Source organism: Rhineura floridana, chromosome 5 (genome assembly GCF_030035675.1).
Source record: "Rhineura floridana isolate rRhiFlo1 chromosome 5, rRhiFlo1.hap2, whole genome shotgun sequence".
NCBI lineage: Eukaryota > Metazoa > Chordata > Lepidosauria > Squamata > Rhineuridae > Rhineura > Rhineura floridana.
Genome location: NC_084484.1, coordinates 126,503,163 through 126,521,298, shown reverse-complemented (window position 1 = coordinate 126,521,298; position 18,136 = coordinate 126,503,163). Strand labels below are relative to the sequence as shown.

The 18,136-nt window shown below is 42.3% G+C and overlaps 1 protein-coding gene across 1 annotated transcript in view; it reads left to right on the top strand.

Annotated features, from left to right (window-relative positions):
• The first annotated feature begins 16,988 nt into the window (after nucleotides 1–16,988).
• CD247 (CD247 molecule) overlaps nucleotides 16,989–18,136 on the top strand; it is a 64,680-nt gene continuing 63,532 nt past the window's right edge. Inside the window, exon 1 of the mRNA XM_061628023.1 lies at nucleotides 16,989–17,295. Within this exon, the coding sequence (XP_061484007.1) occupies nucleotides 17,238–17,295 (58 nt within the window). The 5' untranslated portion in view covers nucleotides 16,989–17,237. The remainder of the gene's footprint in view (nucleotides 17,296–18,136) is intronic.

Here is an 18,136-nt window from a genome sequence, read left to right as displayed (position 1 = left end):
TTCTCTTATCCGTTTTTTCACTGTTGAACTTTTACATCCATACATAGAGATCGGGAATACCATGGTCTGAATGATCCTCATTTTAGTGTTCAGTGATACATCTTTGCATTTGAGGACCTTTTCTAGTTCTCTCATAGCTGCCCTCCCCAGTCCTCCTAGCCTTTTTCTGATTTCTTGACTATTGTCTCCATTTTGGTTAATGACTGCCAAGGTATTGATAATCCTTGACAAATTCAATGTCCTCGGTCTTAACTTTAAAGTTACATAAATCTTCTGTTGTCATTAGTTTAGTCTTCTTGACATTCAGCTGTAGTCCTGCTTTTGTGCTTTCCTCTTTAACTTTCATCAGCATTTGTTTCAAATCATTACTGGTTTCTGCTAGTAGGATGGTATCATCTGCATATCTCAAATTATATAAATTTCTCCCTCCAGTTTTCACACCTCCTTCATCTTGGTCCAATCCTGCTTTCTGTATGATATGTTCTGCACAGAGCTTGGAAAAGTTACTTTTTTAAACTATCATCAGCCCCAGCCAGCATGGCCACTGGATTGGACTGATGGGAGTTGTAGTTCAAAAAAGTAACTTTTCAAAACTCCGGTTCTGCATATAGATTAAACAAATAGGGTGATAAAATACACCCCTGTCTCACAACCTTTCCAATGGGGAACCAATCTGTTTCTCCATATTCTGTCATTACAGTAGCCTCTTGTCCAGAGTATAGGTTGAACATCAGGACAATCAGATGCTGTGGCACCCCCATTTATTTTAAAGCATTTCATAGTTTTTCATGATCTACACAATCAAAGGCTTTGCTGTAATCTGTAAAGCACAGGGTGATTTTCTTCTGAAATGTCTTGGTCCGTTCCATTATCCAATGTATGTTTGTGATATGAACTCTGGTACCTCTTCCCTTTCTAAATCCAGTTTGGACATCTAGCAAATATGGAAATTCTCCATCTTCTATTACCAATTATATAATCAATTTGCTTCCTATACTGGCCATTTGGTGATGTCCACGTGTACAGTTGTCTTCTTGGTTGCTCAAACGTGTGTTTGCAAGAAACAAATTATTGGCTTCACAGAATTCAATAAGTCTTTTTCCTGCTTCGTTTCTATCTCCTAAACCCCATTTCCCCACAATTTCTAGTTCTTCTCTGTTCCCTGCTTTTGCATCCCAGTCCCCCATGATTATCAGAATATCTTGTTTTGGTGTGAGATCAATTTCTTCCTGTACTTCTGCGTAAAATCTCTCCAGTTCCTCTTCTTCTGTGGTTGCTGTTGGAGTGTAGACTTGGATGATGGTTATGTTGATAGGTTTCCCGTTTAATCTCATTGATATAACTTGCTCAGACCTTGGTTATAGCTCTTCATTTCTTTTGCTACATCACTTCTCATTATTAAAGCAACCCCATTTTTTCTTAATTTGTCATTTCCTGCATAAAATATTTTGTAGTTGCCTGATTGAAAGTGTCCCATTCCCATCCATTTTAATTCACTCATGCCAAGTATAGTAATGTTCCAGATGTGTTCCATTTTTTTCTTGACAATTCTAACTTTCCCTGGTTCATGTTTCTCACATTCCATATTCCTACTGTGTACGTCGTACAAGTCTGGACTCTCCTTTCACATCTGTGTGCATCAGCCTTTGGGCTTCCATTCGGCTTTGACACAGCAGCGTCATTAGTCACAGTGCTACTCGTACTTGTCCGTTGTTCTTCCCCAGTAATTCGATGAGTGCCTTCTGACTTGGGGGTCTCATCTTCCAGCTCTATCTTGTGTTGCATTTTGGATACTGTGTTCATAGGATTTTTGTGGTAAGAGGTATTCAGAGGTGGTTTACCATTGCCTTCCTCTGAGTTTGAATGCATCTTAGTCTGGTGTCTCAGCTTTGACCATTCTGCCTTGGGTGACCCTGCTAGGAGTCTAGCCTCTTGGTCAAGACTCCTGACAGCATTGCTCTCAGCTTCTTCAACACTCTCAAACCTCCTCACCATGTTGAGGTGTGCATCCTAGAGAAGTTAACCAGTTACAGATCAATGAAAGGACTTGTCGTATTCTATGATTGCTAAGCTTACTCAGCCGTCTTTGGTGAAATACTTTGCCAAAAGCTTTTTGAAAGTCTAAGTACATAATGTCAGCTGGGTCACCTCTATCTGTGCTTGTTGACACTCTCAAAGAACTCTAATAGTAGTGATAGGGGAGAAATTTGATTCGGTTTCCATTTAAAGCCGAATTTATCTAATTCACATTTTCTGAAACAATAAGAGAACCAAAGAACAGCCATCCTTCAAAATTTGCAGTTCTTCAATCAACCATCAAATCAATCAATCAACTATTGTTAATAAAAATGCATATACCAGAGGAAAATGGAGGTCACTGATTCATAGGATCGCCATAAGTCGTAATCGACTTGAAGGCACATAACAACAACAACAAAGAATTCTTGGGTGGATGTCATCCAGACCCAGCAATTTAAGTTTTTTATTTTGTTAATAAGGCATAGAACTTCATCTTTTGTCACTGCTCTGTGCCTGTTACTCAGACTCCTTTCCTGTGAAAGTTAATTCAGGCACAGGGATCTGCCATATATGATCCACTGTGAAAACAGATTCATTCAGCCTCTCTGCAATCTCATTTTCCTCCTCTAGCACACCTTTGTCTTCCTTGTCATCTGAAGGTCTAACCACCTCCCTATCTGGTCGTCTTCTGTTAATGTACTCAAAGAATTTTAGTTCTTGGTCTTCAAGTTTTTAACAATGTGCTCCTCAAATTCTTTTTTAAAAATCCCATATTGTCTCATTCCATTTCTTTTGCCAGTGTTGGTGTTTCAGTTTGTTCTTATTTATACAAGACTTCATTTTCTGAAGAAAGTCTTCTTGCCTTTAATAGGTTCCTTCACTCTTCTCATTAACCACACAGGTATCCTCTTGGCATTGTCAGTACCTTTCTTGATCTGTGGTATACATTTTAGCTGAACTTTTAATGTGGTTTTGAAAAACTCTCAAGTATTTTGGAGAGTTTTGACCCTCTTGTCTTTGCCTTTCTACTTCCTTTTTACCAAGCCCCTCATATTTGGGGTGTTTCTCATTTGAAGTCAGATGTGACCATGATGGATTTTCTTGTCAGTTGTCTTACATATATGTTGAATTTGACAGCACTATGGTCACTGTTTCCTATCAGTTCAACAACACTTACATCTTGCACCAGGTCCTGGTCATCACTTAAGATGAAGTCCAGGGTTTTAATATAATTTTTATTTTAAAAAATAGTAACTTAAAAAAGAGTCCAGGGTCACCATCCCTTTGGTCAGCTCAATGACTACCTGTTCTAGGACACAGTCATTTAGGGTATCTAGAAATTTTACTTCTTTGTTATGACCCGTTGTACTCTTTTGGATGCTTCCTTGATTTCATTTTCCATCTCAAGATCGCTCTGGGTATTTTTGTCAGATGGACAATAGTATGTCTCTAGCACTAAATTAGAGAGCCAGTGTCGCATAGTGGTTAGAGTGTTGGACTACGACCTGGGAGACCAGGGTTCGAATCCCCACATAGCCATGAAGTTCACTGGGTGACCCTGGGCCAGTCACTACCTCTCAGCCTCAGAGGAAGGCAATGGTAAACCACCTCTGAATATGGCTTACCATGAAAATCCTATTCATAGGGTCACCATAAGTCGGAATCGACTTGAAGGCAGTCCATTACCTTTTCAGTACTAAATTACTCTTTGAACCCAGTATATCCATCCACAGTGATTTTGTGGATGAGCCTTTCCCTTTTGGGATTTTTAGCTTGCTGGACCCATGTCCTCTTTGATGTATGGTTTGACACCACCTCCAGTACACCCTTCTCTGGCCTTCCTATAGAGTTTGTATCCAGACATAAGTGTCTCACTGTTTCTCTCCATTCTACCAGTTTCCACTGTGCCAACTATATCTATGCTCTCTTCTAAAGCTAAGTACTCCAGCTCACTCATCTAGGCTCGGAGGTCTTTTGCATTAGCATATAAACACCTATATGCGGTGTCCCTCTTCAAATGTCTTTGGCACCGGCATTTTACCCTATGGTGCTATGGCCTCTCTGAATTGCTATCAGGTGCATCTCAATGACTAGTTCTACTCCTCCCTCATCTGAATGATGGTTAGCGTTTTCACCCTCATCCTGGAGGAAAAAATTGTTCTGAACAGAATCCTCCTCAGCTCCTGTTGGCTTTCCCCCCACAAACAGTTCAAAAGCTGCTCTGGCATCCTTTTGATTTTAAACACCAACAGTCTGGTTCCATCCTGGTCCAAATGGAGCCTTTCCCTTTGGACAAGTCCGACTTGCCCCAAGACATTTCCCAGTGCCTGACAAATCCATGCTCCACCTCCAGGCATGACCATCTCATCCATGCACTGAATTACACAGCTGTGCCTATCTTGGTGGCCCTGCACGTGGAAGCCATTCCCTGAGGGCCATGAACTCACTGCATTGAGCACACACCCATGAGTTATGTCTAGCAGGTAGAAGCCATACATGTGGCATTCTGTGCAATATATTGGATAGCCCACATGCCCCCTTGGCGTTCTACCTACATATAGCTGCTTTTGTAGTTTATTACTTCTATTACGTTAGTCTTGGGAGCTTGAGATTTGCTAGGTCAAAGGGACAGGGAAGAACACTCAGCTCCGTCTTCCTTGCCCTGTTACAAACTTATTCAACTGTTTAACTTCTTTCTTACCTTGCCACTTTCTCACTAGGGCTGAGATGCTGCCTCAGCTATGGCTACCCTCTTGCTTGTAGAATGGGAAACAAAGAAGAAAAGAGTAAGATCCATGTGCCACTCAAGAAAGAGTACACATATAAACAGACTTTGAAGCTTTAACAAGGTATTCAACCATAGATCAACAAATTCACACAGGTTTGCGTACTCTCCTTGAATGATTACTAAAATAATGGCTTCTGATAGTGGGCATATACTATCTAAGGCTGCATTCTTACTTGCAGATTTCTTCAAAGGCTAAAAGAAAAACTGCCTCAAATGTTTTTAATTATATTTATGTTTACATGCTGTGTTAGACAGAGCTTGGAAGTAACTAGTTTCAAAAAACCAATTACTTGTAATTTATTACTTTTTTGAGGAAGGAGACTGTAAATTCTTTACATTTTGATTATAATAGAAGTAATTTTAGTACTTTTGAGGAGTAATTGTAATGTTTCCAGCATTACCTTTGGGCATTACTGGGGAGGGGGAGCAGGGGAAGTCTTCTATTGCTCTGATTAAATAATGTGCCTCAAACTGGGCGTCGCTCTTCCCTCGTGCTCTGCGGGTGTTTAGAAGGTGACGAGGGAGGAAGTGGAGAGTGAGATGGGGATGGAGTGTAGAAAACAATTGTTCAAAAAATGGATGGAGGTAGAGAAGAATGGAGTGAGAAAGGAGCTGGAGGGCAAGGACCTGGATGAAGGAGGAGAAGGAGGCAGCAGTGGAATAGAGATGAAGAAATGTAGAGGTGAGAGACGAAGACGTGTGTGTGAATACTGTGTTTGCACTTGGCATGTGAAGGGGCTCCACCACCCTCCCTGACTACTTTGCTGCATTTGCACCCCAGGGGAAAATGTTTGCTTGGGTGAGTGTGCCTTGGTGGCAGGGCAGGGTCTTAGAGGTGGTTGAGTGAGAGAGATGACATTTGCTGGCTGAGTGTGTGGGCAGGGGGGTTGCACTTGGTTTGACATGCAAAGATCTGAGTGGTAGTCTCTGCCTCCCTCCTTATCTCCCTTACCAGCGGAGAGACCACCACTGCTATCTTATGGATAAAAAGAATTATTCTACTACCTCTGTGTTTTATTTTTAATGTTGTTATAGGCTACTTAGGTGTGTGGCAGTCAAGGCCAGCACCTTGTAGGCACTCTGGTGTTTTTTTTTTAAAAGTAACTTAACTGTAATTCTAGTGATTACTTTTGAGTAATGGTAAAGGAATCAATACCTTTCAGAACAATTGTAATGATAATTTATTCCTTTTGGGGGCCATGTAACAGTAATGGTAATTTATTGCTTTTTAAAAGTAATCTTCCAAGCTCTGGTGTTAGATCAATTCTAAAATGGTGCTAAAACTTGAATAAAAAAATTGCAGTCATCGATGGGACCCCACAGCAAACTGCCAGTGCTTAACAGTTCTCCATGAAATACTCTTGAGAACGAAAACTGAGTTTACTACTGCCTTTGGGGTCCTTCCAGCCTCTACCTGGAAGACTGGGGTGGCTTTGCCTATTGCCTAGTAGGCCTGCCACATGATTCATCTCCTAAGGAGCAAAATCTAATGAAGAGCGATATTTTCTTATTCCCATTAGATCCACTGGCATCATCAACGACCCAAAGCTTAATTACTGGAGAAGAGGAGTAGATTTGCTTCCTTCATATCCCTTAGGAACAGAGTATAAGTGAAAGGTGGCAATTGCATGCTGAGGAGGTGTTACCTTCCTTAGCGCAGGTGAACGCAGTGTTTCTTTTCCTTCCTTTGAGGCACCTTCTATTCCTATCTTTGAAGAATGACATCATCTAGTACTCCCAGGACCCAGTCTGAGCTTGACGTTAGTGTAGTAAGGGATATATTCATGCTGTGGTTCTGGATACCTTTGATCTGGTAATGGTGGGGTGATTTACCCAGCTTCTTCTTCATATTTATTGCGGTCATAGACCCATATTTAAAACAAACAAATGAATGAGTATATTTTACAATAAATATTGTTTACAACCAGATCTTTAATACAAAGAATTGGAACAAAATTCTACTAAATAAAACATTATGTGTTAGCTGCAATAAAAAAAAGCACGTTTCTGTTGGGCCACAAATACAAACTTGGCAACTTGGATAGTGATTTCTTTACCTGCGCCAGAGAGAAGATAAGCAATCATATGCTCAGGGGGGTTATGACGGACATTCATCATTATAGGATTAAGGAACTTATTGCGGATCTGAGAGTATAAGGGACAGGAGAGGAGGCAATGTTGGAGGGTTTCAATGGTATCTGCATCACAGGGACAGACACGGTGTAAATACAGAACCCCCCTAAACCTCCCTTCCAGTACCACAGAATTTAAGGAATTGAACCTGGCTTTAGAGAAGGCTATACGTAACTTAGGAATTGTGAGCAAGGCTAAGTAAGGGGCAAACTTACCAGGTTCAAAATTTTGTTTCAGAGACAAGGGAGAACATGTTTTCAAAGCCATACTAAATGAAGTCTGAAGATCAATATCCTTAAAGCGGGAACGGATTATAGCCCACGCGTTTGATGGTGCTAAAGAGGATAAGTATTCTTTTGAGAGACCCATTTTCAGCAATTTTTATTCCATTTTTTTGTTCCAGTTGGAAGGCCAGTTTCCAATACAGGGACAAGAGACCCAAAGGGGTGATAGAAGATATTTTAACCCAGTAATTGACAGTCGTTAACCAAGCCTGGCATTCCATTGAAATAAATCCACATTCTAACCTAAGTGCCGCTGATGGTACACATCTCGGGAGTCCTAGAAGGCGTCGTAACAAAATGGAGAGGACAGCCTCAACTGAGGAATCCAAAGAGTGGATCCAGATTGGCACTCCATATAGAAGTTGGGGAATAATCTTGTTTTTAAATATCTGGATAATCGCTGGCACATAATGTCCCCCTTTATAATAAAAGTATCGTAGCAGACTCTTTATAGAGTTCCTTGCTCTTGTTACCGCCAATCTTATGTGAGTGCTCCAGTTCATTGAAGAATGGAAAGTAATACCAAGGTATTTATATTGGTCTACTTGGGCAATTTGATGGCCATTGATTATCCAAACCGGGGAAGTTCTTCGTTTTCAGAAAACTAATATTTTAGTTTTATCAAAATTTATTGTTAGTTGATTCCCAATGCAATAGGTCATAAACGCCCTTATCATACGTTTAAGCCCTATCTTCGAGTATGAGAGAAGCACAGCATCATCCGCGTACAACAACAATGGACAACGCACAGCTTTGATCTTGGGATTGTGAAAATCATCAGAAAGACAATGTACATTCAGATCGTTTAAGTATAGATTGAAAAGAAGGGGGGCTAATATACAGCCTTGTCTCACCCCTGTGGACGTGGGGATGGAATTTGACAAACCACCATCCCTCCCACAGCATACTCGCAGAGATGTGTGTTGATGCAGATGGTAAATCAAAAAAAGAAGTCTTTTATCAATAGAAGTTTTTGATAATTTAAACCATAATTTATCTCGGGGTATGGAGTCAAATGCGGCCCTTAAATCTATAAAGGCGACATACAAACCATTACCCTTATGTTTACTATACTTTTCTGCAAGGTAGTGTAGAACAAGACAGTGATCCAGAGCAGAGTAACCTTTTCTAAATCCTGCTTGTTCCATGCCAAGAATGTTGTATTCATCCATCCAAGATTGGAGTTTTATTTTCAGGTAAGAAGCATATAGTTTGCCAATTACGGATAAAAGGCGAATAGGTCGATAATTAGAGGGGTCCTCTCTATCTCCTTTTTTAAAGATGGGAATAACTATTGCTTCTTGCCAGGATGACGGAAAATGACCCGATTCGTTGAATTTAGTAAACAGCATAGCGAGTATAGGGGCCCACCAATCTGGAAAGTTTTGTAGAAGCTCGGGAGGGATATTATCTAGACCCGGCGCTTTACCTTTTTTTAGTCCCGCAATCAAATCTTTTATTTTGGTTTGGGTGACAGGCATCCAGACCGGAAGCTGAAGGGGATCAGGGGGGGAAAAGGAAGTTAAATCCTTGGTACATTTATTCTGATACAGGGACATAAAATAACGTTCCCAAATTTGAGGAGAGATAGAACAGATGACCAAAGACGATGGTCTAAAGGCATTCGAAATAATAGACCAATTTTTTTTTGAGTTTTTGGACCTGGACGCACAAACAAGGTTATTCCACTCCTCTTTGAGTGCTAAGTTCTTTTTAATCGCAAGAGTTGTCTTATATTTTCTTTTAATTGAGTAATATACTAAAGGAAGATGTTTCAATTGCTGCTGGCGATAATTTAAATAGACAGATCTCAACTGTCGTTTAAGGAGAAGGCAGTCCTTATCAAACCATTTGGGGCCCCTGGATTTACTTGGCTGAAGGCCAGAGAACTTGTGAGCTAGAGTAGTATTAAGAGATGTAAATAAAGAGTCATATGAGCTGAGGAGCTCATCTAAAGAACAAGCGTTCAATAGCTGTGACCGAATGGTCAAAGCATATGGAGATACCAAGGAATTTTCCATTCTGGATGCTAGGAAAGGCGTCCAGAAAGATCTCTTATGATAGTCAGAAAAATTTGCTATGGAATTATAGTTATAGGATAAGCGCATCTTCTCAAAAGTATGACAAGTAAAACTAAGTGGGAGATGATCGCTATTTAATTTAGTTCCAATATCAAATGTTTCTATCAGATTAAGTAGTTTGAAACATATTAATGCGTAATCAATTACACTACTTCCGAGATTGGAAATAAATGTATACTCTGCACAATTGTCAACTCGTTCAAGGCCATTCAAAATAAGCAAATGGTGACTAGCTACTAAACGGGCTAGACAAATTCCTCCACTGTTAATCTTCAGATCTTTTGAATTCCTAATGAAAGGGAGATTTACCCAGCTGAATCAGTGCATATCTGAAAAAGCTTTCCTATAGACCAGTGGTTCCCAACCTTTATGAGTATGGGACCCCCTTTGTAAGCTCAAAAAAATTTGTGCCCCCTCCCACGCTAATTGTAATTTTAGCCTCTGTTAACTGGGAAAAAAATGGTGTGTGGCAAAATAACATCTCCAAATATCCCTTTCCATAAAGGGAGGTGTTGTTTCTTTTCTTAATGAAAAGGATCATCAAATTGATATTCCCCTCCCCCCCACATAGTCTAAAGATGTACAGTCCTGTCTCCCAACACCAGTGGGGTACAGTGTTGGACTAAGATCCAGGGTCAAATTCCCACCCAGCCATGAAGCCTACTGGGTGACCTTGGGCCAGACACAGTCTCTCAGCCTGACCTATCTCACAGGGTTGGTGTAAGGATAAAATGGAAAGTGGGGGGGGGACTATGTGCACCACAATGAGCAACTTGGAGGAAAGGTAGGATATAAATGCAATAATGATTAAATAAATACATTTCAGCTGCAGTATGTGGAGCTCAGCCAACCTGCTGAGCTTTTTAATAATAATAATAATTAATAAAGAAGCAGCAATGTGATAGTGGTTGGGATGCTAGATTGTGAAGACAAAAGGGTGGCTAGGTTGAGTAGCAGTGTTAGTGCTTTTAAGCCTTGGGATGATCATCAGAACTAATGACTTGGTTAGCGTGCACTTGGGGAATGAGAGTGGAGCAGAAGACAGATCAGCGCATGCACACACACAAACACACCTGCCCCTCCTGCAAGCATCTGCAGGCAGGCATGCATTCGGGCACATGGGAGGGGAGAAGCCCTCAACTGCTACAGCATCTTGGAGAGAGAGGTTGGGGGGACAGAATGTAGGTGGAAGAAAGGGGGGACACTGGCACACACACTTAGCAAGTATTGAGCTTCCTCACTGCTCTTTGGCTCCATCTGGGCTGAAAGTGAGATCTGGGGGGCCTCACAAATAAGAATAATTTTTAAAAGGAGGTGGCAGCAAAACAGGAACCAAGAAAAGCAGGCAGGCTGTCAGGCTGGTTGGCTGCCAGGAAGGAAGGAGGAAAGCAGCCTTTCCTTGCAGCCTTGCTTCTTTTTGCTTCACAAAAAGTGCTCTCCTCTCATTCTGAGTAAGGGCGTCGTCAGCAGCAGCGGAGTTGGGAGCTGGGATAGTGATCCCTTCCACACAAATGGAGGACAAGATTCTAGCAGCCTGATTACCAGGAAGCAAAGCTTTGCCCCACCTGAGCTACCCTGAACATGCCTGATCTTGCCTTATCTCGGAAGCTAAGCAGGGTGAGGCCTGGTTAGCATTTGGATGGGAGACCGCCTGGGGATACCAGGTGCCATAGGCTTAGAGGAAGGCAAATACCTCTAACCAAGAATACCCTATGAAAACATCCAAAAAAGATTCATAGGGTTACCATAAATTGTAATTGTCTTGAAGGCATATAACATCAAACTGGAGTAGGTGAGAGGCCAGTTCAAGGCAGGAACAATGGGCCTCTCCCTATTCCACCCCATCACTGTGGAATACTTTGCAGCAGATGCTCCCAAAGATAAGTACTTTGATTATAAGCAAAGTAACTGTTGCCTGTGAATATTGAGTGAAAGTACATCATGGTATATCTGTCTGTGGAAGCATAGCTATACCAGGAAAATTACCCCTCTTAGATGGTTGCTGTCAACAACAGGTGCACCTTAATTCCTCTGAATGTAGTTAAAACTCCCATTGTAGGCTAGACCAAACTCAATATAGCATTGCGGCATTAAATCATTTTCTTTGGATTAGATATATTGTAAGACAGATTTGTCTGCTGTTGATGGCAGCACAGGAGGGGAAATTTGGTAGGTACTCTTCTCTCTACAGTGCAACACTATAACAAGTAGCTATGCCAGATGTCCTTTATATAAGGGATTCCTCTCATTTTGAACCACGTTTACTTTTCCAATCTCAGATGTGCTTTATTTCATACACCACAGCAGTGAAATTTTTGACATCTTTGTCTGGCAGCTGATCTAATTGTTGGAGAAGCTGCACCTAATGAAATTATCTTTTTCACTCACTATCAAAGACATGGCAATGCTGTCCTGTACTGAATTGTGTAATCTTATTATTTTGACTCCTTTGAATTGGGAACAATGTTCTATAAAGAATGGCAGATCAAGAAGCCAATACAAATGCTGCCTCACAACAACATGTCTACTCAGAAGTAAGTCCATCAGGAACTCATGGTGATCCCAGCTGGCTTGGGCTGCAATACAAAACTTGTCTACTAAGAGGTAAGTTCCATTGGGTTTAATGGGCTTAACTGCCAGGTAAGTGTGTGTTGGATTGCAGCCTCACTTTCACCACCAAACAGCAAGCCTCCCTTGCCAGTGTACAATTGGGAATGCGCTTTAAGGCTCTCAGTTGTGCAAATGATGTCTGGTATGGGACAGGTGGGTGTGGATTGGGCAAATCACCTCATGGGCAAAATTGGGGCACATGTCTCTGGAATTCAAATGGTAACACCATAAAATACAATATTTAAGAAATAAAATAAACTATAAAAATATAATTGAAAATAACAAACATTGAGCACAGCATGTTATAATTCCTACAACAGGCAGAAAAATCATTAAGTGGTCCACCAAGACCCTCAGCAATTTTCAAGTGGTCCCCTTAGGAAAAAACTTCGGGAACCACTACTCTAAATGGGTGCTGGCTTTTATAAATGGCAACTGTAAATAAACAATTCAGAAAAATTCAACAAGCTTTACGGGTGGTCCAGTTTTATGCAGTACCTTTTAAAAAATTCACTACCCTTCTTTCACTTTTTTTAAATTAACACAATTTATATACCGATTGTAATAAAACTTCTCAGTGGTTTACATGAAACATTAAAATGATAAATAAACAGTAAAAAAAGTAGTTACTATTGGTCCATTTTCACCAAAGTCCTCCTTGGTGGATACATTCTTTACGTTCCAGATGTATGGCTTTGTGTAATTAAACAGCCATGTGAGTGGCTGTATACTACAGCCAGCATGGATTTTTTGCATTCAACAATGTTAAATTGAAAATACCCCCATGCCATTCTGATCCTTCCCATAAGCTCATTTCAAAACAAAACCTTACAAAACGTATAGTCCTGAACTCAGAAATGCTTGCTTAACAACCTTCTCAATTTTCATGGTGATACACAAAAGGGTCAGAGAGAATAGAGAGTTCAAAGTGTAAAAAGAGAGAGAGAAAAACCAGACCCCTTTTGGACTTTTTTCTGTCAGAGTTCTCATAATTTGTTGAAATTCATTAAAAATCAGCCATGTCCACAGAGTACCTGTAATCCTATTACTGACCTTGCCCCATACTCTTGACATTCATCTTCTGCAGTTTAAAAGTTTAAAAAATGCCTGGCCAATTTTTAATAAATGTAAGAACTTTTGCATTGAACTGAATGATAGTGTCGGGCATGCTCAGTAAGAACCAACTGTCAATGTTCTTAAAGCCAGACTCACAGCTGCTGGGCTTGGCTAATCAGGGGGCCACACCCACACCAGACTTTGATTTCACTTTAGACAGTCATGGCTTCCCCCAAAGAATCTTGGGAAGTGTAGTTTGTGAAGGGTGCTGAGAGGAGACTCCTATTCCCCTGTCAGAACTCCAGTGGCCAGAGTGGTTTAACAGTCAGCCACTCTGATTGAAAGTATGTGAGGGGAAAATAAGCATGCAAATGAGGGGAAAATAAGCATGCAAATGATCAATCCATTCTCAACAAACTTGCACAGGATCCCATTTCTTACCTTCCAGATTAAAAAGCCCACTCCAGCCCTCCCTTCCACCCCCAGTCAGTTTTACCTATCCTAAGCATGATTGCATGGGAGTAAATCCCACTGAAAGGTCACCGAGTGAGCTTCATGGCTATGTGGGGATTCGAACCCTGATCTCCCAGGTCATAGTCCAACACTGACCTGGGGGAGGGGCAGGGAGGGGAGGAGGAGGGGGAGGGGAGGAGATTGGGTGGGTGGGTACTGGGCAGAGAGGAAGCCATTTCCTTTCCAAAAGGAAAACATTGTGAACAGTGGGTGCTTTCACACTGCACTTTATTCCGTTATGCTGACGATTTCTTACCTGGTAATTTGCGCATTATATCTGAGCTTTCACATGACATACCGGGTAGCTCCGGAATTCTGGTGGAATGTAGTGCAAATGTAGTGCTAATTTCCACAATAAATGATACCAGAAATAATCTGTTAGCAAGGCTAGGAACCCAGAAGCAGGGCCGGCTCCAGGAATGCAGGGGCCCTTGGGCATTAGCCTGCCCCAGGCCCCTCTGCTTCCCTTCTGTGATCCCGCGGATCGCAATATGAGCTTCCGAACCGCCCGTCATCCCCCGCCATCCCCAGCACTTCACCTACCTTTCTCTGCTGTTCGCGCAGGGTTGCCATCAATAAAGATGGCGGCCGAGGTTTCCGTAAGGGACTGAAGCCTTTGCCGCCATCTTGGTTGATGGCATGCAGCGCGCGCATTGCTGCCATCAAGCAAGATGGCGGCAGAGGCTTCAGTCCCTTACAGAAACCTCGGCCACCATCTTTATTGATGGCAACCCTGCGCGAACAGCAGAGAAAGGTAGGTGAAGTGCGGAGGATGGCGGGCGGCTCGGAAACTCATCTTGCAATCCACGGGATCGCGGAAGGGGAGTGGAGGACCCCTCAGGGGCCCCCCAGGGGCTCCTAGAGCTGCGGGGCACTCGGGCCAGTGCCCAACCTGGCTGCCCTTTGGAACCAGCCCTGCCCAGAAGATCGTGGGAGTCACTAGCTGCTGCCGCTCACGTGACAGGCATCCCAGCATGCAGTGTGTTCCCACCCTTTAGTCATGCAAGTTTATTTTTTTTGCCTGACGAACGTTGTACCAGTATTCCGGCATCAGCACAGATAGCAGCAGCATTTCACACACACACCTGTCTTGATACAACTAAAAATTTAAAAAGTCAGATCCTAAAGGGTGAGGGCTTGGCTTGCATGGTGACGGGACAAGACCTTCAACCTCCTACACAGTGGGAAACAGTGTGCATGGGTGAGAGACGAAAACAAGCTGTGTGAAAGACAGTTGCGTGAAATGCTGCTATATCGGCTGAAAAAGTACTGTTCCTTATCGCAAGAGGTACTGTAGTGTGAAAGAGATTTTAGAAATCGGGACAGAAGCGCTACTTTTTAAATCCGTTAAACTAGCACTATTAGCCCTATGTGTGAAAGCAGCCAGTATCATTGCTTTTCAACCAAAGCTGTCCCTGGCCATATCCACACTACGCCTTTATTTCACTTTGGACAGTCATGGCTTCTCTCAAAGAATCCTGGGAAGTGTAGCTAGTGAAGGGTGCTGAGAGTTGCTAAGAGACCTTCAATCAGAGTGGCTGACTGTTAAACCACTCTGGCCACTGGAGCTCTGACAGGGGAATAGGAGTCTCCTCTCAGCACCCTCCACAAAGTGAAATCAAAGTCTGGTGTGGGTGTGGCCCCCTGATTAGCCTTCCCTTGTCTCCCACAAGTAGTACCTCGGTCTTGTCAGGGTTCAGCTTCAGCCTGTTCCTGCCCATCCATCCACTCACGGATTCCAGGCACTTGGATACGGTCTCCACAGCCCTCTCCGGTGAAGATTTGAATGAGAGATAGAGCTGAGTGTCATCCGCATATTGGTGGCACTGCAGCCCAAATCTCCTGATGATCGCTCCCAGCAGCTTTACATAGATGTTAAATAGCATGGGAGAGAGGATAGAACCCTGTGGCACACCACAATTGAGAGGCCAAGGGTCTGAAACCTCATCACCCAATGGTACCTGTTGACGCCTATCGGAGAGAAAGGAATGGCACCACCGTAAAACCGTGCCTCCCAATCCCAAACTCTCCAGGTGATCTAAAAGGATACCGTGGTCGACGGTATCAAAAGCCGCTGAGAGATCTAGGAGGACAAGGAAGGTGAATTCTCCCCTATCCAATGCCCTCCTCATATCATCTACCAGAGCGACCAAGGCTGTTTCAGTTCCATTATTATTATTATTATTATTATTATTATTATTATCATCATCATCATCATCATCATTATCATTATCATTATTATCATCATTATTATCATTATTATTATCATTATTATTATTATTATTATGTGAAGTGGTTTGAGTACCAAAGACAAGTGCAATATAGCTTCTGGTATTAACAAGTTTGTAGTAAGCTTGTGATGTGGGTTCAGGTAAGATCTAAAACAGATAGATTCAAACAACAGAACCTATTTACAAATCTCTCTGTTTCTGTGCTGCATCCATTTAGGCTGCAGTCCTAAACACACTAACCATCACAAAGAATCAGTTGCAACAGCATCAAGGTTTGATGAAATACAGCAGCTGCTCTTGCCTGCTTGCTCGCCAGCTTCACCCTGGCAAGCAAGCAATGGGCAATCCCCCCCCCAAGCTAGAAAGCAACAGTTAGCACAATAGATCTTGGGCTGTCGATGTTGTTAGTGGAATCAGAATTAGGCAAGGGATGTGCAGTAGCTCAGTGGTAGAGCATCTGTTTTGCATGCAGAATGTCCCAGGTTCAATCCCTGGCATCTCCAGGTAGGCAAATAGAATCCTGTCTTAAATCTTGAAGGAGACAATGCTGAGCTAGATCAACCAGTGGCCTGACTCAGTATAAGGCAGCTTCCTATGTTCCTATGATGGGGGAGATGAGGACAGTATGTTCTCCATGAACCCTGGAGATTAAACTCCCTGCTTCCCATTGGACAATCCATTGCAGCTACCAACAATCACATCTGGATTTGGTTATTAGTCTAGAAATTAATGGCTTGCATCTCCCCCCCATAAATGTGTGGTTCTCTTTTTCACATTGGGGAATTGCAATGGGGGAAGGTCTATAGCTCAGTGGTAGAGCAGCTGCTTTGCATCCAGGTTCAATTTTCAGCATTTCCAAGTAGGGCTGGGAGAGATCTCTATCCTGGAGAGCTGCTGCCAGTTAGGGTAGACAGTACTGAGCTCGATGAACCAGGTCTGACTCAGGACCAGGAACGCAATCAACGCCTTCACCAATTTTTAAAGCAGACATAGTGTCTACATACATGGTCTACGAGACTGTGTATACACCATACGTTTAAAGCACACAGCTTCCCACAAATAATAATTGGAACTGTAGTTTGCTAAGGGTGCTGGGAATTGTACTTCTATAAGGGGTAAACAGTTCCCAAGATTCTCTGGGGGTTTAAATGCATAGTGTAAAGTGCAAATGAATGTCTTTAACTAGGTGTCTTCAGTAGTTGAGGGGCTATCGGCTGATTTTTTAAAAAACAACAACAACCTTTCCTCTAAAGAAAGAAAAGAAAAAAGCAAGGTCTCCAAAGCTCTAAAAACTTTCAAGCTTTCTGTTTGTGGAGCAAAAGGAGGTGTGTGTTTCAACTAGATTGCCAGCAGGTGGACTCTGAAAGATCTTAAGAGCTTTGCACTTCCTGTGGAGGCAGTGAGAAGAACAAAGCTGGTGAAGGTGGCTTTTTCTTGTCCTTGTCCCGCTATCTGCCAAATTGTAGCCTCCAGCTTCTGCCCTGCCCTGCCCTGCCCTGCCACCCTGGGTGGGGGGAGTAAGATGAAGTGCAAAGGAATACTTCTCATTGCTGTCCTGCAGGCATGGTCCCCAATTTCAGGTAAGGCTGTTTTTTTTTTAATATGATAGGATATTCTTTTAAAACTCATTTTTAAATGGAGGAAAAACAATGCCTCTGTTGAATCTGAGGCTCCCCTTGTAGTAGTCTAGGAAGGGAGTTTCTTTGTGAGCTTTTGCCATGTTTGTGCCCTCCTAGTTACATCTATTTATGCCTTATTTGAAACCCTGCAGCCCCATAGTTACTTTTTTAAAAATAAAGTGGTGTATATAGGCTGGTGAGGAGCAGGAATGGCATAAAAGGTAGATAACAAACTGTATTCAGAGGTCCCATGTCTTTGGTCTGTAAGCCATGCTTTCTGGTCCACTGGCATTTGAACACAAAGGTGGGCAAAAAAAGAGCATTTCTGGAATTACTGGCCACCTGATTCCTCCTCTACCCCTGCAATAGTCTGTAGTAGAGTTCTACTTCTCACGACGACCAGGCCACAAGTTGTCCAAATTGTTCTCCAAAACTGGTTATCAGTTCTAAAGAAGCACACCTTTCTTCCAAGGGTGGGCAAGCCCTTTACTTCTCCAAAATAAGCTGGCAGTGACTGAAATCTTTTGAGTGGTCAACATCATTGATTTAGCCCTTGGAGGGTAGCAAGGAATCAACAATGATGTGTCTGTTTTTATTGGAATACAGTTGAGACAGGCAAGCAACGTCTTGTTATTTTTAGACTATGATGTTACGCACGCTTACTTTGGCCTGAAAATAGTGAAACTTGCTTCTGAGTAAATAAGCTTAGAATCATGCTGTGAGTATGTTTCACCTTACCCAGCAGTTTCTATGGTTGGGATACAAATGCTGGGAAACATTTTATACACTTAAGTTAGCACCT